Source organism: Salmo salar, chromosome ssa11, assembly GCF_905237065.1.
Source record: "Salmo salar chromosome ssa11, Ssal_v3.1, whole genome shotgun sequence".
Lineage (NCBI taxonomy): Eukaryota > Metazoa > Chordata > Actinopteri > Salmoniformes > Salmonidae > Salmo > Salmo salar.
The window spans coordinates 40164430-40190714 of NC_059452.1; the positions used below are offsets into that span (position 1 = coordinate 40164430).

General features: G+C 43.6%; 2 protein-coding genes across 2 annotated transcripts in view; both read right to left on the reverse strand.

The window, feature by feature from the left end:
- Positions 1-6061, reverse strand: part of LOC123725163 (neuronal acetylcholine receptor subunit alpha-7) — a 45535-nt gene extending 39474 nt beyond the window's left edge. The window contains exon 1 of the mRNA XM_045689549.1: positions 5673-6061. Coding sequence (XP_045545505.1) covers positions 5673-5730 — 58 coding nt within the window. The 5' untranslated portion in view covers positions 5731-6061. The remainder of the gene's footprint in view (positions 1-5672) is intronic.
- Positions 6062-21785: 15724 nt separating this feature from the next.
- Positions 21786-26285, reverse strand: part of LOC106562791 (A disintegrin and metalloproteinase with thrombospondin motifs 7) — a 156312-nt gene continuing 151812 nt past the window's right edge. Inside the window, 1 exon segment of the mRNA XM_045688866.1 lies at positions 21786-24771. Within this exon segment, the coding sequence (XP_045544822.1) occupies positions 24623-24771 (149 nt within the window). The 3' untranslated portion in view covers positions 21786-24622.

The window sequence follows — 26285 nt, forward strand, 5'->3', positions numbered from 1 at the left end:
GAACCTGACGAGAGTTGAACCTGACGAGAGGTGAACCTGACGAGAGTTGAACCTGACGAGAGGTGAACCTGACGAGGGTTGAACCTGACGAGAGGTGAACCTGACGAGAGGTGAACCTGACGAGAGGTGAACCTGTTGAGAGTTGAACCTGACGAGAGTTGAACCTGACGAGAGGTAAACCTGACGAGAGTTGAACCTGACGAGAGGTGAACCTGACGAGAGGTGAACCTGACGAGAGTTGAACCTGACGAGAGGTGAACCTGACGAGGGTTGAACCTGACGAGAGGTGAACCTGACGAGAGGTGAACCTGACGAGAGGTGAACCTGTGGAGAGTTGATCCTGACGAGAGGTGAACTTGACGAGAGGTGAACTTGACGAGAGGTGAACCTGACGAGAGGTGAACCTGACGAGAGGTGAACCTGACGAGAGGTGAACCTGATGAGATGTGGACCTGCAAGTAAGCATTTCATTGCACTGTGTACTCCATGTATACAATGCATTCGGAATGTATTCAGACCCCTTCCCTTTTTCCACATTTTGTTACGTTACAGCCGTATTCAGAAATGTATTAAATAATGTTTATCCCTCATCAATCTGCACACAATACCCGATAATGACAAATCAGGTTTTTAGACATTTTTGCAAAGGTATTAAAAATAAAAAACAGAAATACCTTATTTACGTAAGTATTCCGATCCTTTGCTATGAAACTGGAAATTAAGCTCAGGTTCAGCCTGTTTCCATTCATCATCCTTTATATGCTTTTTATAACTTGATTGGAGTCCACCTGTGGTAAATTCAATTGAATGGACATGATTTGGAAAGGCACACACCTGTCTATATAAGTCTATATAAGGTCCCACAGTTGACAGTGCATGTCAGAGCAAAAACCAAGCCATGAGGTTGAAGGAATTGTCTATAGAGCGCCGAGACAGGATCATGTCGAGGCACAGATCTGCAGCATTGAAGGTCTCCAAGAACACAGTGGCCACCATCATTCTTAAATGGAAGAAGTTTGGAACCACCAAGACTCTTCCTAGAGCTGGCCGCCCAGCCAAACTGAGCAATCGGGGGATAAGGGCCTTGAGAGAGAGGTGACTAAGTAGCCAATGGTTTGACAGAGCTCCAGAGTTCCTCTGTGGAGATGGGAGAACCTTCCAGAAGGACAACCATCTCTGCAGCACTACACCAATCATTTTACATTTTAGTCATTTAGCAGATGCTCTTATCCAGAGCAACTTACAGTAGTGAATGCATACATTTCATCCTTTTTTTTATTTCGTACTGGTCCCCCGTGGGAATCGAACCCACAACCCTGGCGTTGCAAACACCATGCTCTACCAACTGAGCCACATGGGACCAATCAGGCCTATATGGTAGAGTGGCCAGGAGGAAGCCACTCCTCAGTAAAAGGCACATTACAGCCCCCTTGGAGTTTGCCAAAAGGCACCTAAAAGACTCTCAGACCATGAGAAACAAGATTCTCTGGTCTGATGAAACCAAGATGGAATTCTTTGGCCTGAATGCCAAGCGTTATGTCTGGAGGAAACCTGGCACCGTCCCTACAGTGAAGCATGGTGGTGGCAGCATCATGCTGTGGGGTTGTTTTTCAGCGCCTCTGCACAAGTCTTTGAATGTCTTTGAGTGGCCCAGCTAGAGTCCGGACTTGAACCCGATCAAACATCTCTGGAGAGACCTAAAAAAAGCTGTGCAGCAATGCTCCCCATCCAACCTGACAGAGCTTGAGAGGATCTGCAGAGAAGAATGGAAGAAAATCCCCAAATACAGGTGTGCCAAGCTGACCCAAGAAGACTTGAGGCTGTAATTGCTGCCGAAGATGCTTGAACAAAGTACTGAGTAAAGGGTCTTAATACTTATGTAAATGTGATATTTAATTCTAAAAACCTGTTTTTGCTTTGTCATTATTGGGTATTGTGTGTAGATTCATGAGAAAAAAACTAACTATTTAATCAATTTTAGAATAAGGCTGTAACGTAACAAAATGTAGAAAAAGTCAAGGGGTCTGAATACTTTCCGAATGCACTGTATATATGACTGATGAACAAACATGACCAAGGAAAGACAGAGTATATATGCTTTCAGAGTAAGCACAGGCAGGAAGGGGAGTGGGTAATACTGTTACTCAGGATGTAATGTCATGACATCTTGTGACAGCTTTGTCTTAAACAAGAGCTACAAGCCACATGGGAGTGTGACCATCCATGACAATGCAGCACTCAATGGGAAACATCACCTTGGAAAGCAAATTAATATGATGCTTTGGCAATACTGATGTAATATTTGTCACAATGACCATTTCATTGACCTATGACCTATGACTTAAAATTGTCTTTGGTCTTAATCTCCTTATTATTATGTGTGATTATAAGTTGAGGTGTATACCATATCTAAGTTTAGGTGTATATCATATCTAAGTTGAGGTGTATACCATATCTAAGTTGAGGTGTATATCATATCTAAGTTGAGGTGTATACCATATCTAAGTTGAGGTGTATAACATATCTAAGTTGAGGTGTATAACACATCTGTCCAAACAAAGGTTGTTTCTCATAATTTTCTCACAATAGATTGTTGCTTAATTTATTTCTCACAGTCTTGAATATGCAGATCATGTCCACACCTTGTTTTATGGAGTGCATGCTTTCATCACAGTTCTAATGGGGAATAACTGTCACGGTTGTCGTCGGTGAATGAGGACCAAAACGAAACAGGTACGTGAATGCTCATCTTGATTTTTAATTATCTTCAAAAATGAACATACAAAATAACAAAACGAACAACTAACAAACAGTCTGGCAAAGCAAAGCTCAACACAGAACAATCACCCACCAAAATACAAGACAAACACACCCAACTAATATAGGACTTCCAATCAAAGGCAACACCAAACAGCTGCCTTCAATTGGAAGTCCAACCCCAATTAACTCAACATAGAACCAGACACACTAGACTAAACATAGAAATACCTAAACATAAACCAAAACCCGGAAATACTAAATCAAACACCCTTTTAACAAACACACCACCCTGAACCACATAAAACAAATACCCTCTGCCACGTCCTGACCAAACTACAATACTAATTAACCTTTATACTGGCCAGGACAGTACCCCCCCCTTAAAGGTGCTAACCCCGGAAGCACCTTAAAACGAAAAAAAAAACAAAAAACAACCCCAAACAACAAAACCAAAATTCCCCTCTACTAAAGGGAGGGAAGGGAGGGTGGCTGCCGTCAACGACGGCACAGTGCTACACCCCCCCTCCCCAACCCACCTATATCTGGAGGTGGCTCTGGTTCCGGCCGTTCCAGGCTGTCGGGCCACTCTGGCATCGCCGAGGGGCAGTCGGGCCAGTCTGGCAGTTCGGGACAGTCTGGGCAGTCTGGCAACTCGGGACAGTCTGGGCAGTCTGGCCACTCGGGACAGTCTGGCCACTCGGGACAGTCTGGCCACTCCGGCAGTTCAGCGCAGTCTGGCCACTCCGGCAGTTCAGCGCAGTCTGGCCACTCCGGCAGTTCAGCGCAGTCTGGCCACTCCGGCAGTTCAGCGCAGTCTGGCCACTCCGGCAGTTCAGCGCAGTCTGGCCTCTCTGGCGACTGTTGACTGGCGGGCAGCTCTGGCGACGACTGTTGACTGGCGGGCAGCTCTGGCGACGACTGTTGACTGGCGGGCAGCTCTGGCGACGACTGTTGACTGGCGGGCAGCTCTGGCGACGACTGTTGACTGGCGGGCAGCTCTGGCGACGACTGTTGACTGGCGGGCAGCTCTGGCGACGACTGTTGACTGGCGGGCAGCTCTGGCGACGACTGTTGACTGGCGGGCAGCTCTGGCGACGACTGTTGACTGGCGGGCAGCTCTGGCGACGACTGTTGACTGGCGGGCAGCTCTGGTGACTGTTGACTGGCATGGCTGGGTTGACGCACTTGTAGCCTGGTGCGTGGTGCTGGTACTGGGCTTACCAGATTATGTACACGCACCTCCAGGCTAGTGCAGGGAGCGGGAACAGGACGAGTCGGACTGGGTTGACGCACTTCCGGGTCCGCACGAGAGACAGGAGCTGGAAACCCAGGGCTATGGAGGCGCACAGTCGGTCTAGATCTTACCTCCTGCACAACCCGCCTTGGCTGGATGGAACTAGTAGCCCTGTACGAGCGGGGTGCTCGTACAGGGCAGACTGGGCTGTGCAGGGGCCTGATGGTAGCCGTGCGTAGAGCGGGAGTTGGGTAGCCTGGTCCTCAGAGGCGTACCGGCAACCAGATGCGCTGCGCAAGCATCCTCCTACCAGGCTGGATGCCCGCTCTAGCACGGCACCTGCGAGGGGCTGGAATAACGCGCACCAGACTGTGCGTGCGTATGGGTGAGATAGTGCGCTCCTCAGCGAAACATAGCGCTCTCCACCCCATACGCTCCTCCATATAACCACGGGTAGCTGGCTTCCGGCTCTTCTTACGCCTAGCCAAACTACCCGTGTGCCCCCCCAAATTTTTTTATTGGGGGTGCCTCTCGTGCTTCTCCCTCAGCGCGTCCATGGCCTCGTACCTACGCCTCTCTGCCTTGGCTGCCTCAATTTCCCACTGCGGGCGGCGACAATCCTCAGCCTGGTGCCAAGGTCCGGCCCCGTCCAGAACTTCCTCCCAGGTCCACTTCTCCCGCCAGTCCAACTCGAAGTCCCTCTGCTCCTTCTTCTGCTGCTTGGTCCATAGTTGGTGGGTGATTCTGTCACGGTTGTCGTCGGTGAATGAGGACCAAAACGCAGCAGGTACGTGAATGCTCATCTTGATTTTTAATTATCTTCAAAAAATGAACATACAAAATAACAAAACGAACAACTAACAAACAGTGTGGCAAAGCAAAGCTCAACACAGAACAATCACCCACCAAAATACAAGACAAACACACCCAACTAATATAGGACTTCCAATCAAAGGCAACACCAAACAGCTGCCTTCAATTGGAAGTCCAACCCCAATTAACGCAACATAGAACCAGACACACTAGACTAAACATAGAAATACCTAAACATAAACCAAAACCCGGAAATACTAAATCAAACACCCTTTTAACAAACACACCACCCTGAACCACATAAAACAAATACCCTCTGCCACGTCCTGACCAAACTACAATACTAATTAACCTTTATACTGGCCAGGACGTGACAATAACTAACTAGGCTTACCGGTTATAACTACATGTAAATGCAAGGCACGTAAGTCATTGTTCATTCTCTTTGTGCCTGCCAAAGCCATCTGCATAGTGATGTTGCTGATGTAAATACAGCATCTATTTATAATCTATTTACAAGCTGTCATATGATTTATTAATTTAAAACTTTTTATGTCAGATTTTGAGTAGCAGCCTGGATCAAGCCTGTTGAAGCAGTCCTGGGATTCAACATGTGAATAGACAGTAGTAATACATGGATAGATTAGGATCAGAGGTGCTAGGATACATGCATTGAAAACATGGAGTGATACAGTATGTTCAGCACAGTAACAGTCAAAATGTATCCCCTGCATGTATGTACATGTGCACAACTGACGTTGACCAACAACTTCATTTGAAAGCAGCACTGAACACCAATAACACATCTAATGAACATTTAGGATGCACATAATAATACAATTAAAATGCATGCATTACTTCTTACCCTTCAATAGGCAGGCAGTGACTGCAATGTAGAGGAGAGCATTCCATGGACCCATCATTGCGTTCAATACAAGTGTCCGGCATAGACCCGCTGAACTCCGGATGTATTTTTATTCATAAAAATATCAAACATCAATGATCCTCCTCCATAGTCTTCCTCACTGAAGTGTGAAGGCTGGAAGAGATGTGAGCGGGGGAGGCGGCAGCAGTGGGACTGGGACTTAGATAAAGCCGCCGCCACTCCTACTAAATATGTTTGACAAGAGAGGGGTCTGTCACATTGCGCTGCAGTGACAGACTTGCTGTTGCCTTTCGCAAAAGTGCAATAAAGTAAACCATTGTCACTATACCGGAGACATTGTGCCACCTGACTAGTTATACAATTTATGCGCGCAGCAATGTTGACGATAGCTACAGTGGCCGAACTTTACGCACAGCACTTTTTCTTGTCAAATGATGTCTACATGTTACTTCAAATAGGGAAATGTAAAAGTAAATGTTCAGGCTATTAAAACATGACATCTGAAGTGCTTCTGAATGTTTTCGGATTTCTTTCAGTAACGCAGTTGATTGGATTTTTCTCTGACACCATGCTGATGTGGAGGATAATCAGTGCCACTTTGAAAATGAAATGCTAAATTGGAATGTGAAAATGATAAACGTATTTATATTTTCATATTAGTGGTCATTATTTTTGCCACAATAAACTTAATAAAAAATTTAAACTGAAAATGGTTAATTGAAAAATGGAAAATGTAAAGTGAAATGTTTAATTAAAATGGTAAATGATACACAGAAAATGGCAAATGCAATGTGAAATGGAAAGTGCCTGTTTTCATTTTCCAACTGCCTAATTTAGCATTTTTAAAATTTGTTTAATGTATGCAAATTGCTTCCTGGAGGCATGAACCAGGACAGCATCACAACACCACCATGCACCACCGTACATCCTAGACATGTCGGGCTCTCTGCGCATTGATTTTAGACTAGTGTAATGACAGGGTTGGAACCTGCTGTTCTGTACACCAGAACAACACTTTAGCCTGCTAAGCCAAAAATATAAATGCAACATGCAACAATTTTACTGAGTTATAGTTCATATAAGGAAATTTAAACGAATTCATTAGGCCCTAATCTATGGATTTCACATGACTGGGCAGGGGCACAGCTATGGGTGGGCCTGGAAGGGCATAGGCCCACCCACTTGGGAGCCAAGCCCACCCACTTGGGAGCCAAGCCCACCCACTGGGGAGCCAGGCCCAGTTTTTCCCCACAATAGGGCTTTATTACAAACAGAAATACTCCTCAGTTTCATCAGCTGTCCGGGTGTCTGGTCTCAGATGATCCCATAGGTGAAGAAGCCGGATGTGGAGGTCCGGGCATACATGGTCTGTGGTTGTGCGGCCGGTTGGACGTACTGCCAAATTCTCTAAAACGACGTTGTGATAGAGAATTGAACATTCAATTCACTGGCAAAAGCTCTGGTGGACATTCCTGCAGTCAGCATGCCAATTGCATGCTCCCTCAAAACTTGAGACATTTGTGGCATTGTGTGGTGTGACAAAACTGCACATTTTAGAGTGGCCTTTTATTGTACCCAGCACAAGGTGCACCTGTGTAATGATCATCCTGTTTAGTCAGTTTCTTGATATGCCACACCTGTAGGGTGGATGGATTATCTTGGCAAAGGAGAAATGCTTGCTAACAGGGATGTAAACTAATTTTACATTGTGCGTATGGAAAATGTCTGGGATCTTTTATTCCTGCTCATTGTCTTGTCTTTGGCTATGCCGGATTAAGTGATATGACATGCTATTCTAAAAAAATCCTTCCTCTGTAATTAATATTACCTGATTAAGCTAATCAGGTAAATGTAATTAACTAGAAAGTCGGGGCACCACAAAATATTCTTTATAGAGCTGTTATCTTCTGAATAAACTCTTAAAGACCTAGTAATCTTTTGCATCAGTAGCACTCAATATTTAATCCTCACCTTATTCAGTCTCATCTGAAAGTTGTAAATTCTTGGTTAGCTTCACAAACCCTGGCTCACAAGTTGAATCAGCAATACAAAATTTGGTTTAATTATTTATTTACTAAATACCTAAATAATCACACAGAATTACATGTACACAGAATAGATCATACATTGAATACTAATTATGTCATAAAGCAAAACGTCCCTAGCGGACAGAACAGATATGACGGCTGGTTACACAAAGAAAGGGGGTTGGGTTTGAGTGAAAGACGGGGAAGACTGAGTAACAAAGGGAGAAGCTATGCTATCGTAAATACAGTATTTTATGCATTCTAAATAACCGTCCATTTGAAAAAGGAAAATGCAATAAATATTTACTCTGAGCTGCGCTTCGGTAGATTGGTCGTAGATAGAAGGCCGGGTTGTCCAGCATGGATCTCTTGTCCTCTGAAGAATGTCTAGTGGTGAACTGAAGCATGGTAGAATAGATACTCTGTCCGTCCTCTCCTAGCCCACGTTTACCTTTGCTGCGGCTAACTCAATCGGCTAGGAGGTATCACTTCTTTAGTGAATAAGAGTTCAAAGTTTACACCAAGTTGCCATTCTTTAAGCTCATGCTATATTCTGGCTGGTATAGTCGAAATTCATCCTTTCGTCATGTTGATCGTCATCTTCACGTTGAAATTACATTTAATCTTTTCACAAATAGTTTCATATTTAAACATTTAAATTGCACAACAATTCCATGTGAATCTGATAACTAGAATGTGTCGACTTTCCAAGATACAGTTTATGTCATCCTGTCATTAGTAGTAATGTCTCAGACAACAACTGATCTGTGATCATATTCATTAAGTACCAACGCATATTTTCAACTGGTTGGATTACCGAAATATGGTTGTTTCCCACGTTTTGATGTTACCAGACTCTCTATGTTACAAAGGCTTTACAAGAGTCAACTCTATAAAGTAGAGAGAGAGAAAAAGGGAAAGGTATATATGGGGGTCATAAACCTCCCCCAACAGGCCAACGTCATGACATCATGAAACCATCTCTTTACATGTTGCGTTTATATTTTTGTTCAGTATAGCTTGGGGATCCAATGAAATATTTCAAGTGTCAGGGAAAGTTACTCAACACTAGGCAAAGTTACTCGTCATGTGCGTGGCCACCGAACTGCCTCCATTACACTAGCACCAGGCACACTGAAAGACAACTACAATCACAATACAATCCCACAGCTTCCTCTGGTAATGACTCTTCCTGGCTAGTTGTTCACATGATGAGTAACCTTGCCTGATACCTGAAGAGTTGAATTTGCTACAGGCCTTGGCTTAGCAGGATAATCTGCCGAAAATGTTGCAACCCCTATTACTAGCCTGTTCAACCTCTCTTTCGTATCGTATGAGATCCCCAAAGATTGGAAAGCTGCCACGGTCATCCCCCTCTTCAAGGGGGGAGACACTCTAGACCCAAATTGCTACAGACCTATATCTATCCTACCCTGCCTTTCTAAGGTCTTCGAAAGCCAAGTCAACAAACAGATTACCGACCATTTCGAATCCCACCGTACCTTCTCCGCTATGCAATCTGGTTTCCGAGCTGGTCATGGGTGCATCTCAGACACGATCAAGGTCCTAAACGATAGCATAACCGCCATCGATAAGAGACATTACTGTGCAGCCATATTCATCGACCTGGCCAAGGCTTTCGACTATGTCAATCACCACATTCTTATTGGCAGACTCAGCAGCCTTGGTTTCTCAAATGATTGACTCGCCTGGTTCACCAACTACTTCTCTGATAGAGTTCAGTGTGTCAAATCGGAGGGCCTGTTGTCCGGACCTCTGGCAGTCTCTATGGGGGTGCCACAGGGTTCAATTCTTGGGCCGAATCTCTTCTCTGTATACATCAATGATGTCGCTCTCGCTGCTGGTGATTCTCTGATCCACCTCTACGCAGACGACACCATTCTGTATACTTCTGGCCCTTCTTTGGACACTGTGTTAACTAACCTCCAGACAAGCTTCAATGCCATACAACTCTCCTTCCGTGGCCTCCAACTGCTCTTAAATGCAAGTAAAACTAAATGCATGCTCTTCAACCGATCACTGCCCGCACCTGCCCACCCGTCCAGCATCACTACTCTGGACGGTTCTGACTTAGAATATGTGGACAACTACAAATATCTAGGTGTCTGGCTAGACTGTAAACTCTTCTTCCAGACTCACATTAAGCATCTCCAATCCAAAATTAAATCTAGAATCAGCTTCCTATTTCGCAACAAAGCATCCTTCACTCATGCTGCCAAACATACCCTCGTACATACCACCATCCTGCCGATCCTCGACTTCGGCGATGTCATCTATAAAATAGCCTCCAACACTCTACTCCACAAATTGGATGCAATCTATCACAGTGCCATCTGTTTTGTCACCAAAGCCCCATATATCAACCACCACTGCGACCTGTACACTCTCATTGGCTGGCCATCGCTTCATACTTGTCGCCAAACCCACTGGCTCCAGGTCATCTACAAGTTTCTGCTAGGTAAAGCCCGCCTTATCTCAGCTCACTGGTCACCATAGCAGCACCCACCCGTAGCACGAGCTCCAGCAGGTATATCTCACTGTCACCCCCAAAGCCAATTCCTCCTTTGGCCGCCTTTCCTTCCAGTTCTCTGCTGCCAATGACTGGAACGAACTGCAAAAATCACTGAAGCTGGAGACCCATATCTCCCTCACTAGCTTTATGCACCAGCTGTCAGAGCAGCTCACAGATCACTGCACCTGTACATAGCCCATCTGTAAACAGCCAATCCAACTACCTCATCCCCATACTGTATTTATTTATTTATCTTGCTCCTTTGCACCCCAGTATCTCTAATTGTACATTCATCTTCTGCACATCTACCATTCCAGTGTCTAATTGCTATGTTGTAATTACTTCGCCACCATCGCCTATTTATTGATGGTTCAGCGATCACACATGCATGATGAATAGGTCTAACCTTGCCTGAAACCTGAAGAGTTGCATTGGCCCCCTGAGTCAATGCCTAGGCTTCAGCTTAGCAGGCCAACTATTTTCTGGTGCGCAGGAGATCTGGGTTTCTAACCCTGTTGGTTTCTCCAGTCTAACATTAAGTGGCAGAGAGCCTGACATGGCTAGGATGTACTACTACATGGGGGTGTGGTGTTGCTCTCCTGGTTCACGCCTCCAGGAGTCTTTTAAAAATGTAAATGGCAAATTAAAAACAGGAAATACTACATGGGTAGTTAGAAAATGAAAACAGACACTTTCAATTTCACTTTGCAAGTACGATTTTCTGATACCATTTAGCATTTTCCATTTATGAATTACAATTTTCATTTAGAAATTCTGTTAACCCTTTCCAATTAACTATTTTCAATATAATTTTTACTTTGTAATTTAATTATGGCATGATTGCATCATGCAAAATAATATTAAAATATAAACACCTTTATCATATTCACATTCCTACTTAGCATTTAAGTATTTCATTGTCGAACTGGCACTTATCATCCTCCATATGCTGATACCTTCATGAAAGTTCTGCCGCTAGTGCTCTTATGACATATCTGCTCTGATGACATATCTGCTCTGATGACATATCTGCTCTGATGACATATATGCTCTGATGACATATCTGCTCTTATGACATATCTGCTCTGATGACATATCTGCTCTGATGACATATCTGCTCTGATGACATATCTGCTCTTATGACATATTTGCTCTTATGACATATCTGCTCTTATGACATATTTGCTCTTATGACATATTTGCTCTTATGACATATCTGCTCTTATGACATATCTGCTCTTATGACATATCTGCTCTTATGACATATCTGCTCTTATGACATATCTGCTTTTATGACATATCTGCTCTGATGACATATCTGCTCTTTTGACATATCTGCTCTTATGGCATATCTGCTCTTATGGCATATCTGCTCTTATGGCATATCTGCTCTTATGACATATCTGCTCTTATGACATATCTGCACTCTAAATTCCAAGCATCTGCCTCTAACCCTAGGAAGCTCTTTGCTACCTTCTCCTCCCTCCTGAATCCTCCTCCCCCCCCCCCCCCCTCCTCCCTCTCTGCGGATGACTTCGTCAACCATTTTGAAAAGAAGGTTGACGATATCCGATCCTCGTTTGCTAAGTCAAACGACACCGCTGGTCCTGCTCACACTGCCCTACCCTGTGCTTTGACCTCTTTCTCCCCTCTCTCTCCAGATGAAATCTCGCGTCTTGTGACGGCCGGCCGCCCAACAACCTGCCCACTTGACCCTATCCCCTCCTCTCTTCTCCAGACCATTTCCGGAGACCTTCTCCCCTACCTCACCTCGCTCATCAACTCATCCTTGACCGCTGGCTACGTCCCTTCCGTCTTCAAGAGAGCGAGAGTTGCACCCCTTCTGAAAAAAACCTACACTCGATCCCTCCGATGTCAACAACTACAGACCAGTATCCCTTCTTTCTTTTCTCTCCAAAACTCTTGAACGTGCCGTCCTTGGCCAGCTCTCCTGCTATCTCTCTCAGAATTACCTTCTTGATCCTAATCAGTCAGGTTTCAAGACTGGGCATTCAACTGAGACTGCTCTTCTCTGTGTCACGGAGGCTCTCCGCACTGCTAAAGCTAACTCTCTCTCCTCTGCTCTCATCCTTCTAGACCTATCTGCTGCCTTTGATACTGTGAACCATCAGATCCTCCTCTCCACCCTCTCCGAGTTGGGCATCTCCGGCGCGGCCCACGCTTGGATTGCGTCCTACCTGACAGGTCGCTCCTACCAGGTGGCGTGGCGAGAATCTGTCTCCGCACCACGCGCTCTCACCACTGGTGTCCCCCAGGGCTCTGTTCTAGGCCCTCTCCTATTCTCGCTATACACCAAGTCACTTGGCTCTGTCATATCCTCACATGGTCTCTCCTATCATTACTATGCAGACGACACACAATTAATCTTCTCCTTTCCCCCTTCTGATAACCAGGCGGCGAATCGCATCTCTGCATGTCTGTCAGACATATCAGTGTGGATGACGGATCACCACCTCAAGCTGAACCTCGGCAAGACGGAGCTGCTCTTCCTCCCGGGGAAGGACTGCCCGTTCCATGATCTCGCCATCACGGTTGACAACTCCCTTGTGTCCTCCTCCCAGAGTGCTAAGAACCTTGGCGTGATCCTGGACAACACCCTGTCGTTCTCCACTAACATCAAGGCGGTGACCCGATCCTGTAGGTTCATGCTCTACAACATTCGCAGAGTACGACCCTGCCTCACACAGGAAGCGGCGCAGGTCCTAATCCAGGCACTTGTCATCTCCCGTCTGGATTACTGCAACTCGCTGTTGGCTGGGCTCCCTGCCTGTGCCATTAAACCCCTACAACTCATCCAGAACGCCGCAGCCCGTCTGGTGTTCAACCTTCCCAAGTTTTCTCACGTCACCCCGCTCCTCCGCTCTCTCCACTGGCTTCCAGTTGAAGCTCGCATCCGCTATAAGACCATGGTGCTTGCCTACGGAGCTGTGAGGGGAACGGCACCTCCATACCTTCAGGCTCTGATCAGGCCCTACACCCAAACAAGGGCACTGCGTTCATCCACCTCTGGCCTGCTGGCCCCCCTACCTCTGAGGAAGCACAGTTCCCGCTCAGCCCAGTCAAAACTGTTCGCTGCTCTGGCACCCCAATGGTGGAACAAGCTCCCTCACGACGCCAGGACAGCGGAGTCAATCACCACCTTCCGGAGACACCTGAAACCCCACCTCTTTAAGGAATACCTGGGATAGGATAAAGTAATCCTTCTAACCCCCCCCTTAAAAGATTTAGATGCACTATTGTAAAGTGGTTGTTCCACTGGATATCATAAGGTGAATGCACCAATTTGTAAGTCGCTCTGGATAAGAGCGTCTGCTAAATGACTTAAATGTAATGTAAATGTAATGCATATCTGCTCTTATGACATATCTGCTCTTATGACATATCTGCTCTTTTGACATATCTGCATATCTGCTCTTATGGCATATCTGCTCTTATGGCATATCTGCTCTTATGACATATCTGCTCTTATGACATATCTGCATATCTGCTCTTATGGCATATCTGCTCTTATGACATATCTGCATATCTGCTCTTATGGCATATCTGCTCTTATGACATATCTGCTCTTATGACATATCTGCTCTTATGACATATCAGCTGGACAGAACTGCATTTGTTTCTTCTATTTCCATTCACAGACAACACCCCAACATATAATGTATAAATGTATGCTCAAAAGGGAACACAGATACAGATATTATATTTTAAAGATGAGGTGACATCTAGTGATCGTCCAAGAGAATTACAGTTTTGTTCTGTTTCCATAATGTATTGAGCGGGCCTATTTGTGTTCATTATTGAAGTGTATTTGCATATGTATTTGCGGAATACCAACCACTAATGTTCTCTTTCTTACCCTTTGAATGTGGCTACAAGGATGGACAGAGAGAAAAAACATCAAAAGATTTCTTGAGATGAAAATCAAGGTCTGTTTATAATACGGTGTGAGGAAATGTCCTGAGGAGTTCTTCAAACCTATAACTGATCGCTCAGTTTGGCCGGGCGGCCAGCTCTTGGAAGAGTCTTTGGTGGTTCCCAACTTCTTCCATTTAAGAATGATGGTGGCCATTATGTTCTTGGGGACCTTCAATGGTGCAGAAATGTTTTGGTACCCTTCCCCAGATCTGTGCCTCGACTCAATCCTGTTGTCTTTGCGCTCTACGGACAATTACTTTGACCTCATGGCTTGGTTTTTGCTCTGACATGCACTGTCAACTGTTGGACCGTGCCTTTCCAAATGTGCCTTTCCAAATCATATCCAATCAAGCCCGTGTAGCTCAGTTGGTAGAGCATGGTGTTTGCAACGCCAGGGTTGTGGGTTCGATTCCCACAGGGGACCAGTATGGAGAAAAAATGTATGAAATGTATGCATTCACTACTGTAAGTCGCTCTGGATAAGAGCGTCAGCTAAATGACTAAAATGTAATTGAATTTACCACAGGTGGACTCCAATCAAGTTGTAGAAACATCTCAAGGATGATCAATGGAAACAGGATGCACCTGAGCTCAATATTGAGTCTCATAACAAAAGGTCTGAATTATTATGTAAATAAAGGTATTTCTGCTTTTTATTTTTAATTGAATGTGAAAAAAATTATATAAACCTGGTTTTGCTTTGTCATTGTGGGGTATTGTGTGTAGATGTAAAAAAAATAATTGAATCAATTTTTCAATGTTAAAGGGGCAATCAGCAGTTGAAAAAAGTATTTCTGAGGGATGGGGATGGAGAAATGTAACCACCTGATTCATAGACAGAGCTATGGATGAAAGGACTGACCATCTATGATATCAAAATGATAGTTTTAACCAAGTTGAGGCTACAATGTTTGTTTACATTTTCATTGTTTACAAACATAGGAGTAAAACAAGCTTCTATGTTGGGTTTTGATGGGGTGTGACAGCTGAACTAAGCTCATTAAGTTTTTCAAGAATCAATGAGTACATAAAATGTATTTATTTATACAAACATTGATGTAGGACCTGCCGACTGCCCCTTTAAGGATTTTTTTTAAGAGCTGGTTGGGCTGAGCATACAAGTTGTGGAAAATGTTCAACTGGACCTTTTGGACAGTGCTTTTCTTTTTGTAGTGTCCTTACTACAACACCAGGAATGTGTTTTGGTGTATAACTGACCGATCGTTCTGTCCCTCCCTGACACCTCTGGCTCACATTAGAATAATACCTTTTTATGATGTATTGTTTTATTGAGGATGTAGGTTGCTGTTGTGTTTTGTTGCGATGTAATTGCTTTATGCCTGGTTGGACCCCAGGAAGAGTAGCTGCTTCCTTGGCTCTAAATCCCAAAACCATGTCACTACACATCACCAGTGGCACAAGCCAATTTGCTGGCCCCCAGTAGTTTCTACAATGCATACAAATAGATGTGTTGCAGTATAAAGGATGTACACATGTTTTGTTATTAAACAACAGTTAAATAAAACTGAACATTTAGTATTTGTCATGTTTTTGTAATTGTAAAGTGTTTTTACATGGTGCCAAAGTCAAAGGACAGCATTTCCACCACAATTCAAGAATGAGCCACCACAATAACTAAATTGTTAAGCATTTGAACTATGGAGAAATGGAACAGTAATACCATTTACTAGATCAGACCGGTAGAGAACTTCTCATACATCATTTTTTATGTTGCTTCCCTTGTGTTTTTCATACTGCAGTCTTCACAGCCAAGACAGAAATGATACTCCATCATATTGTGGTTGTTATACCGTATCTAAGAGCAGTACTGTACGCTCATTCATCTTGACACGATTGAACTATTGAAACCTGCTGACACAATGTATCTATTCTACAGTGCACAGATCAGCTGGAGAAGTAGAGCTGTTGGCCGTGAGGTTAAATCCTCAGCTGACTTTTCATTCATCTAACGAGAGTTAGGCTGTCGGCAAAACATCCCAATATGTACAACAGAACTGTGATATTCAGTGTGATGCCAAAACATCTCCTTCACCATATCTAGTGCCTAGGGCTCTGTTCCGGTTCGTTGTAAAATCATGCTCCTCTCATTTCCAATATTAAACTGCTGCATGCTTGAAGCAGACGGATGTAAAAGTCATCATACCGCCTGTATTTCTGCCTGCTTGAATGGCGAATAGCTCCGATACACTTCAAAACATGAAATTATTCCGGGAATCGATAGAATGTCGCTCAAAGGATGCACACATACAATATAACACTCAAAATCGGTGAATCTTTCCTTTAAAGAAATGTGCACACTTTGGAGAGGTCTGTGGCTACTTGGAAACACCAGTTAGACCTCTCGGCGAAAAGTACAGTTCATTTAAAATGCACATCAAATCAACAGTGTAAGGTTTGAATTCAGTCTTGTGTTAGGTGAACTGTTGTGTCCTCACCTTTAGTCTAATAATGTTCCCATAAATGCCAAACTGTTCCCTTTTCATTGTTACCATGGTTATGCGTTCCATATTTCTTCTGTAAGAAACATTTCAATGTAGCCCTATCCATATAGGCCAATTCCCACGAGTGCAAGGGCTTAGTTAATTGTTATACTGTACCTTAGAGAACTTTGAAATGAATGCAACGTGAGACTAGATGCTCTACCTGGTGGTAACGAGATGAGGACAAACACATTGAAACAAAACAGAGAAGTGCCATCTGGTTTATGTTCAGGGACCAGGAATCAGGTTGTCCATGTGTTTTAAAACTGCAATAGCCTACGAGCTAAAACCTAATGGCAATTTACTGCAAAACAGTTTAAGGTGATTTCTATATATAGCCTTACATGACAACCCACCTAACCCACCATCACTTAGTTCCCAAAGTCAGACAAGATATTAGCCTATAGACCAGACCATTAAAGTCTCACTTCTAATCTCCCTGAAAAGATTGAACAGATTTCCCAGATTTACTGTGAAAAGCAATGCTCAGGGATGAAAACCAGTGCTTGAGGCGATGCTTAAGGCTACAATATTTCAACACTTAAAGGCCCCTAGGAAAACTGATGGAAGAAGACAAGAACACAAGAGGGGAGAGAGAGAGATGGAGAGAGAGAACTGGAGAGAGAGAGAGATGGAGAGAGAGAGAGCTAGAGAGAGCGAGAGAGACAGTGGTTATGATCATTGGGTCCCATTATGCCTTTCCTGTTACCTTGGAGATTATCATTCGCCATGTAATGTACTAATTTTGCCAGTGAGGGGCGCTGTTTCTATTCTCTAAACATACAGTGCCTTCAGAAAGTATTGATACCACTTTATTAATTTTTTTCGCCCATCTACCAATAGGTGCCCTTCTTTGCGAGGCATTGGAAAACCTCCCGGTCTTTGTGGTTGAATCAGTGTTTGAAATTCCCTGCTTGATTGAGGAAACGTACAGATAATTGTATGTGTAGGGTACAGAGATGAGGTAATCATAAAAAAATAATATTAAACACTATATTACTGCACACAGTGAGTCCATGCAACTTATGTGACTTGTTAAGCACATTTTTACTTGCAATAACAAAGGGATTGAGTACGTATTGACTCAAGACAATGCAGCTTTAATTTTTTATTAATTTGTAACAATTTCTAAAAGCATTATTCCACTTTGACATTATGAGGTATTGTGTGTAGGTCAGTGACACACCATCTCAATATAATCAATTTTAAATTCAGGCTGTAACACAACAAGATGTGGAGAAAGTCAAGGGGTGTGAATCCTTTCTGAAGGCAGTGTAGGTCTCCTTCTACAACTTATTGTAATGGCAGGAACCCACTGGGCACAGACGTCAATTCAACGTCTATTCCACGTAGGGTTCAACGGATTTTCATTTTAATGACGTGCAAACAACGTTGATTCAACCAGTGTGTGCCCAGTGGGGATGGCCTGCTATGTTACCACAGGCTTGATAAGTTATGGTACCAATGGAGAAATCTTCTGTGACAGAGTACCTATTTGTTCTGGACTAGTGGAGGGGTTGCTTTGGTGTGAATGGTGTTTCTACTTCTGGTTCTTTCATGAACCATTGAATGTGACAACAATGAAGTTAAGTTGCGGTACAATCATACACTATCATTTGCAACGTAGAACTCTCAAATTGCGATTGCGTTGTTAAAAGATGACATAACAACATGCTTGAGTTTTACATAACACACTGAGGACAACAAGGTAATCAGTAGTATTAAATTCCATAGATGGATTTCACATTAAAATGATAATAGGCTACATTTATACTTGAAAAACAAGTCACAAGCACAATAGACAGGCCTTAGACACAGCCAAATATAACTGATTACTTTAAATCTTCAGAGACACAAAGCCATTCAGTTTCATATTTTTAGCTGTTGTTATGGTTGTATTGTAATTGTGCTCTACTGGCAGCAGAATCATTTCCAAAGCAACAAAACAACAATCACTTTGTCTGAGCACCAAATTGAACCCAGCTCCTCCAAGCAATCTCATGTGGCTTCATGGCAGTTTAAAATGAAGGAATTGATTGAACTTGGCTTGAAGGGAGACAACCACTTCTAGGGCTCTATATTTATTTGAGGCTGTGTACAGTGTACCTAGAGACCCTTCCTATTGGTAATCAAGTCCATTTCAAGACTGGTGGGATCAGAATGAGACTGGCATTAGTCCGGTTCTGAGTGACTGATCCGTATTTAAGAGAGCTTCAGAGTGGGACACCATGCCCTCAGGCCAGAGATAAAGCCAACCAGCAACGGCGCCATTGTGGAGCTTCTCTAATGAAATTCGTTTCTGTGTAGCCTGGCAATCACCCGAGGGAAAATACAATCTGCATTAATTTGTCTACACTCAATAGACAATAAAATCCACTTTTCTTTCCTCTGCATCCCTCTAATTGTTAGCAGATCCTGTTACGAGCTTATGTAACATTTAGAAACCAGATGTGTTCTGTAGTTGATTGTATCAGCCACATCTTTCAACAGGAAATCACCAACAAACAAACTAATGTTTGGTGCAACAGGAGAGATAAAACAGAGATAAAACACCTACATTTCCTTTGTTGCAGCATGATTATAGTGAGAACTGTATAAACTTTCACAAGACTTTGATGTCTAAAGTCAGACATTGCTTGCTTTGATTGGTTTACAGCCTTGTGTCTGTTACCATGGTAGCAAGGTGGATAAATGGTAAAGGTTAAGCCTTGAGGTTGAAGATAAAGCTTGTTTTCAATTATCACACCACTTTGCATTGTTTGTGGGATACACGGCTGTTGATAGAGGTAGGGTTGATTAAAAGGTTAGGGTTGGTTAAACACACATTTTGTCAGCAAGCTTTGCAGCATGACCAGATAGCAATGTTTTTGGTGTGACATTTTGTTCGCTGTCCTTTTCAAGAAATCCTCAGATACCTGCTGCAACCCGAATGGAAGTCGGTGGAAACTGAAGAGTTCAATTGTGACGAAGTCGTCAGCTGGAGCAGCATCAACAAGAGTAGTCACGTGTCATTGTTAACACTGTGCAAAGTCGTTGTTAACACTGTGCAAAGTCATTGTTAACACTGTGCAAAGTCATTTTTTAACACTGTGCAAAGTCATTGTTAACACTGTGCAAAGTCATTGTTAACACAGTGCAATGTCATTGTTAACACTGTGCAAAGTCATTGTTAACACTGTGCAAAGTCATTGTTAACACTGTGCAAAGTCATTGTTAACACAGTGCAAAGTCATTGTTAACACTGTGCAAAGTCATTATTAACACAGTGCAAAGTCATTGTTAACACTGTGCAAAGTCATTGTTAACACTGTGCAAAGTCATTATTAACACAGTGCAAAGTCATTGTTAACACTGTGCAAAGCTGTGAATCTGGTCAACAAAAGCTGTTATTGTCCTGCCGCTCCTACTTCAACCCACCCCAGAACTACAGTATGTGTATGTTAACATCACGTTTCCTTTGATTCAGAAGTAATGGACAGAACTGTGGACATACGGACACCACACAGACATTACTATCCCACCTTATCTTACTGGGTTCTATTCAATCAGCATGGCAGAAATTCATCTTTACAGCAGAAATGACATTTAAAAGGACATGTTCCCGCTTTAGCAGAGACTGCAAATGTCGGCTTTTCATTTCTATCCAGGAATCTGTTCATCTTTCCAGATTGAATAGAACTGTGTTTGTGGGTATCATGACACAGGCCAAGTGATCCTCTGTGAAAGAGTAGAGACTAGCTCCACTGTGCTTATACAAGGGAGACCTTTAACAAGCTGTTGAGACCCATAACAAAACAAGGCCCAGTGGAAGGGGTTTAACTGTCCCTGTGGCCCCAGGCTGTAAAAGACCCTTAGTGAAGCCTCATTGGAGTCCATAGTGATAGAACTAAAGCATGGCATTCTCTGGGTAGCAATCATACTGATCTGGTAACACTAACTGGTATGACTTTGAGGGTCTAACTGCATACATGAATGAATGGTTCTGAATGTTATTAATGGTTATGAATGGTTATGAATGTTATAAATGGTTATGAATGTTATCAATGTTATGAATGGGTCTGAATGTTATCAATGGTTATGAATGGTTCTGAATGTTATCAATGTTATGAATGGTTATGAATGTTATCTATGTTATGAATGGTTATGAATGTTAACAATGGTTCTGAATGGTTCTGAATGTGGCCTCCCGGGTGGCACAGTGGTCTAAGGCACTACATCACAGTGCTAGCTGTGGCACCAGAGATTCTGGGTTCGAGTCCAGGCTCTATCGCACCCGGCCGCGACTGGGAGGCCCATGGGGCAGCGCACAACTGGCCCAGCGTCGTCCGGGTTAGGGAGGGTTTGGCCGGCAGGGATATCCTTATCTCAGCTATTCCTGTGGTGGGCCCAGGCGCAGTGCATGCTGACCAGGTCGCCAGGTGTACGGTGTTTCCTCCGACACATTGGTGCTTCTGGGTTGGATGGGCATTGTGTCAAGAAGCAGTGTGGCTTGGTTGGGTTGTGTTACGGAGGACGCATGGCTCTCGACCTTCGCCTCTCCTGAGTCCGTACGGGAGTTGCAGCGATGAGACAAGACTGTAACTACAACCAATTGCATACCACGAAATTGGAGAAAAAAAAAATGTTATCAATGGTTATGAATGCTTATAAAATAAAACTTTATTTGCCACATGCGCCGAATACAACAACTGTTCGGCGGTCTCTGTCGCACATGTGCGACAGAGAGAAACAAAATGGTGCAGTTTGAGGCGCTGGAGATGGAGGGTGTGAGCACTTGGGTCCGGGCAGGGGTGATGTTGTGGATGTTTGTGAGTGTCTTGTATGTTGTTGTTTGTATTGTTACAAAAAAAGAAGAAAAGAAACTGGTGTACATAAAAACCCTCAGCAGTGCTTTACTTCCTCTGAGGACGTTGGCTTCTGGTCTGAATTGTCTCAAGTGAAAAGCTGCCTGCATAAAGAGTTTCAGATCTGTGACTTTCTGACTGGAGACATGAAATACTTGACAACCAGCCTCCCTGTAGCTTTGAATGGAAACACTGTACATGGAATATTCTTTTTAGTCATGAAACACAGCAGAATAATGCATCAAACTGGGTTTTTATTTTCAACAATTTTATTTGAAGTGGTATAAATACAAAATGTAAAGTACAAACATTTATGTTACAAAATAAATGTACTATTGATGAACACAAAAAAGCATGACTAAATGGATTTTGTAAGTGGATGGGTTTGAGTGCTGTTGAACATGCTGAGCATTGTTAAGAGGCAAGATGAAACAACAAAAGAGATCTTTCCCTGTGCCCTTTAGAGATGAATATGCAAACGTTGTTTCACAAATAGTAGTATGCCACATATCCACTGAAGGAAAGCCTCAGGCAGCTACTCTGCCCTGGTTCTCACCATCAACCTCAGGTGGAAGTCAGAGTTCAACCTCACCACAGCGCTTACAGATGGTGCCAATATAGCCCAGAGCATAGAATAACCTCATAGAATAACCTGTCCCACCACTACAGGAATGGGAAGATGCTGGAAAAACATGACTGTACATAGAGGATACATCACTTATAAAGCAAAACATTTACAAGACTAATCACTCATCTGTCAGAACAAACCTTGTGGTAAATCCTAATTTCCTCAGGTTGCATGACTAAAAGGATCCCTGAATCAGGAGTGATATAAACTGCTTCTGAGTCTCATAAAGGACTGCTGAAGGTTTATCATCATTATCAACTCTAATGTGTATGGTCAAACTAAAAAAGGACATTTCAAAGTCAAAAGTGACACATATACGGTATCTCTCAGTGGTCACAGATTTACAAAATAAACTAAGTCGTCAAAAAAAGTGGTTAAAAGAAAGGTGAATAAGAATAAAGGTCTCAGAGTTGAAACTACTGTAAGTATTGATGATTTATCAGTGCCATGATAAGAAAATATTTAGTTGTTTTTTAACAGAGTATCCTCAAAAACAAAGGAATTCTGAAAGAACTGATTTAAAAGCGAAACATTTGACAGGAAATTAATTCTTAGAACAATGTATCATCATTAGTAATAATTACACATCTGAGTGCATAAATTAGGGGAGGCGGGTCAAGTGTTTGCATATTGCCTAAACAAAATATGACAGCCACTCACTACATCAAAATGACAGAAGAAATACTCAATCTTGGAGGCATACAAAATTATTCATTCTAATTTATAAAAGCAATGCACTGATAACTTAAATTAGCAATTCATATATTCCTCCCTTGCTGTTGTTCTAAAACCTCTATGCCCTCCGTAATTCTCTGAGAATGGCTAAAAGTAACATTACTCTAATGATTCTATTCCCCTGTACACTGAACAACAATTCTCCCATTACTGTACGTAAGGTCAAAGCTGAATTGAGATTTAGAGACAAATACTAAAATGTCAAATACTAAAACGGCAGAATTTAGAGACAAATACTTTAATGGAAGGAAGGATTCAAGTAGAAAAGGCACTGGTCAGCCAACACCTGACGGAGTTTGACGCTCGAGGCCGCCTCTAGCACCAGGTTATTTTCGCAGCACCATTGTCAAAGAATTTGGCTTTTTTTTTTTACTCACTTCATAAGCATTCATGAAACTCTAATTACACTACGTAGCTGCGTTATAAAGCATTGTTCACAAGCTGAGAACCAACTTGACAAGTGGTGTTGCTTACGCTACATGTACTAGTCGCTACATCAGCTGCTATCAAGACAAAGCATTGTACGAGCTACAAGGTCATCTTGTAGTTAACAAATTTGTAACAACTGTATGCTAAATCAGTACGCTGGTCCAGTCCACGTTGCTACTGGCTGAACCAGACATATGACTAAACCACGTGTTCCAGTCCACGTTGCTACTGGCTGAACCAGACATATGACTAAACCACGTGTTCCAGTCCACGTTGCTACTGGCTGAACCAGACATATGACTAAACCACGTGTTCCAGTCCACGTTGCTACTGGCTGAACCAGACATATGACTAAACCACGTGTTCCAGTCCACGTTGCTACTGGCTGAACCAGACATATGACTAAACCACGTGTTCCAGTCCACGTTGCTACTGGCTGAACCAGACATATGACTAAACCACGTGTTCCAGTCCACGTTGCTACTGGCTGAACCAGACATATGACTAAACCATGTGTTCCAGCTGCAACATTTCTCACAATCAAAACAGAATAACAGTTGGATCCATCAGAGAGAAATGTGCAAACAAACACATCATTATCTCAACAGTAGAGAGAGCAACAACCATGTTTCTTCTTTATACAGTTTGGAGGAATTTGTGTTGTGACATGTGGTTCCATCCTACTATGTGTTAAATCCTTTTTTTGAGGAGTGCTTGATATAATTCTATTAGCACCTTTGGGACTATTCCATTGGTTCCATTATACCAGGCAAACTAATCAAGTACAGCTCAGGTATGGTTTTCCTAACCCCCAGAATGTGGCTCTATCCCAACAGCACTGAGGAGCTCTGACCCAGCAGCTCTGACCCAGTAGCCAGGACAGCAGGGTGAGTGTAGGCTACCAATTTGACACTAGACCTCTGTATGAGAAATTGTGTGTGTGTGTATCCAGCTCAAGATTCACCCTTCAGTGACAGATAGACAAGATGGATGCTGCAATTTTGCAAGTCCAGAGCTGTTACCTGATCATCTGTATGTGTTGTGTGTGTGTGTGTCCATGTGTGTGCGTGTCCATGTCTGTGCGTGTCCATGTCTGTGTGTGTCCATGTCTGTGCGTGTCCATGTCTGTGCGTGTCCATGTCTGTGCGTGTCCATGTGTGTGTGTCCATGTCTGTGCGTGTCCATGTCTGTGTGTGTCCATGTCTGTGCGTGTCCATGTCTGTGTGTGTCCATGTCTGTGCGTGTGAGAGTGTAAGAGTGTGGGTGACCGTGTCCACCCTATATTGATCGCTGACCTCAGCGACGGGACGTGCGCTCGTTGCCACGGGAACGCCGGCCACAGGTCTTGCAGCACTGCGTCCGCACGGCGGGCAGGTGGCATCGGCCAAGCCACTGGAGGGTCTGACAGAAACGGAACGTGAGGCGGTCACGAAGACACGTGAGCCCTGAGAGAGAGAGAGACACAGAGACACAGAGAGAGTTATCTGTGAGACAATTCGGTATAATAATTCGGTATAATAAGGACATAATAAGGACACCAACAGCTTCTGCATAACTAAGTTCCCTTAATAGAAAATATAATTTCTACCTATGCCCAATAGAGACTGTGACCCAAGTCAGACTTTGTACTATGAAGAGATCTTAAAGGTTGAATAACTACACACCAGGACCACTGAGTCCCTTAAGTTCAAAGGTCACTGCTCAGATGGCTCATAGGCATTCCTGCTCATGCTCTATTACCCTGTGCTCACAGAGGCGCGCTAACGAGGCTCACAGAGGCGCGCTAACGAGGCTCACAGAGGCGCGCTAACGAGGCTCACAGAGGCGCGCTAACGAGGCTCACAGAGGCGCGCTAACGAGGCTCACAGAGGCGCGCTAACAAGGCTCACAGAGGCGCGCTAACAAGGCTCACAGAGGCGTGCTAACGAAGGTTGTTTGTGTTATAAATGCTTGACAGGCTCCTTCAGGTCAGGGCACTGGGACGTCTGAATTCAACAGAGATGTGCACCATGGGGACAACAACTTAAAGGAATCTGAAAGTCACAGCTTTGCAGCAATACAAAAGCACAGACACTAGCAACACTCATATGATACAGTATGTTGTTGTCAGAGTCATGGTTCACATTACATGTGTGGTGAGAATGTAACTATGTGATTGTGAAATAACCAAAATGCAAGCATGGTTTTCTCATATAGGGAAAGCTGAGAGGGACTTACCAGCATGACAACGACTGGCTATAGCCACAAATACCACTAGTGAAGCAGCACATGGTTCACATTACATGGATGTCATAAGAGTATGATGGAATGACACAACGAAACAAGTCTTCATGATTATGGGATTGCTTCATTATAATGTGATTTGCTCAAGGCATAATATTATAATGACATTTCACAAGTTACACAATGAGAAACATCATCATCACCAAATCAGCTATTGTGCATTTGTCACGTCCTGACCAGTAGAGGGTGTAGTTGGGTCAGGACGTGGCAGAAGGGAGTAAGTGTTTTATTGTTTCATTTAATTTTGGCCGTGTGACTTCCAATCAAGCACAGCTGTAGAGGGTTGTGGTTGATTGGGAGTCACACATAAGTTGCCTACGTTTCCGTTGTGGGGTGTGGGTAATTGTGCTTGTCACTGTTGTTGCACCTGACAGGACTGTGTTGGCTGTCAGTTTTGTTGTTTTGTTAATTGCATAGTGTTCGTAACATAAAAAATGACGAACCCTAACTCCGCCGCATTTTGGTCCACTTCTTCCGTAGACAGCCGTTACAGAATTACCCACCAAACCAGGACCAAGGGGCGGAAGAGGAAGGAGCAGCAGGACTACTGCGTTATGGACAAATGGACATGGGAACAGATCCTGGACGGAGAGGGACCATGGACTCAGGCTGGGGATTATCGCCTCCCGCAGTGGGAGATTGAAGCGGCGAGAGCGGAGAGGCGATACTATGAGGA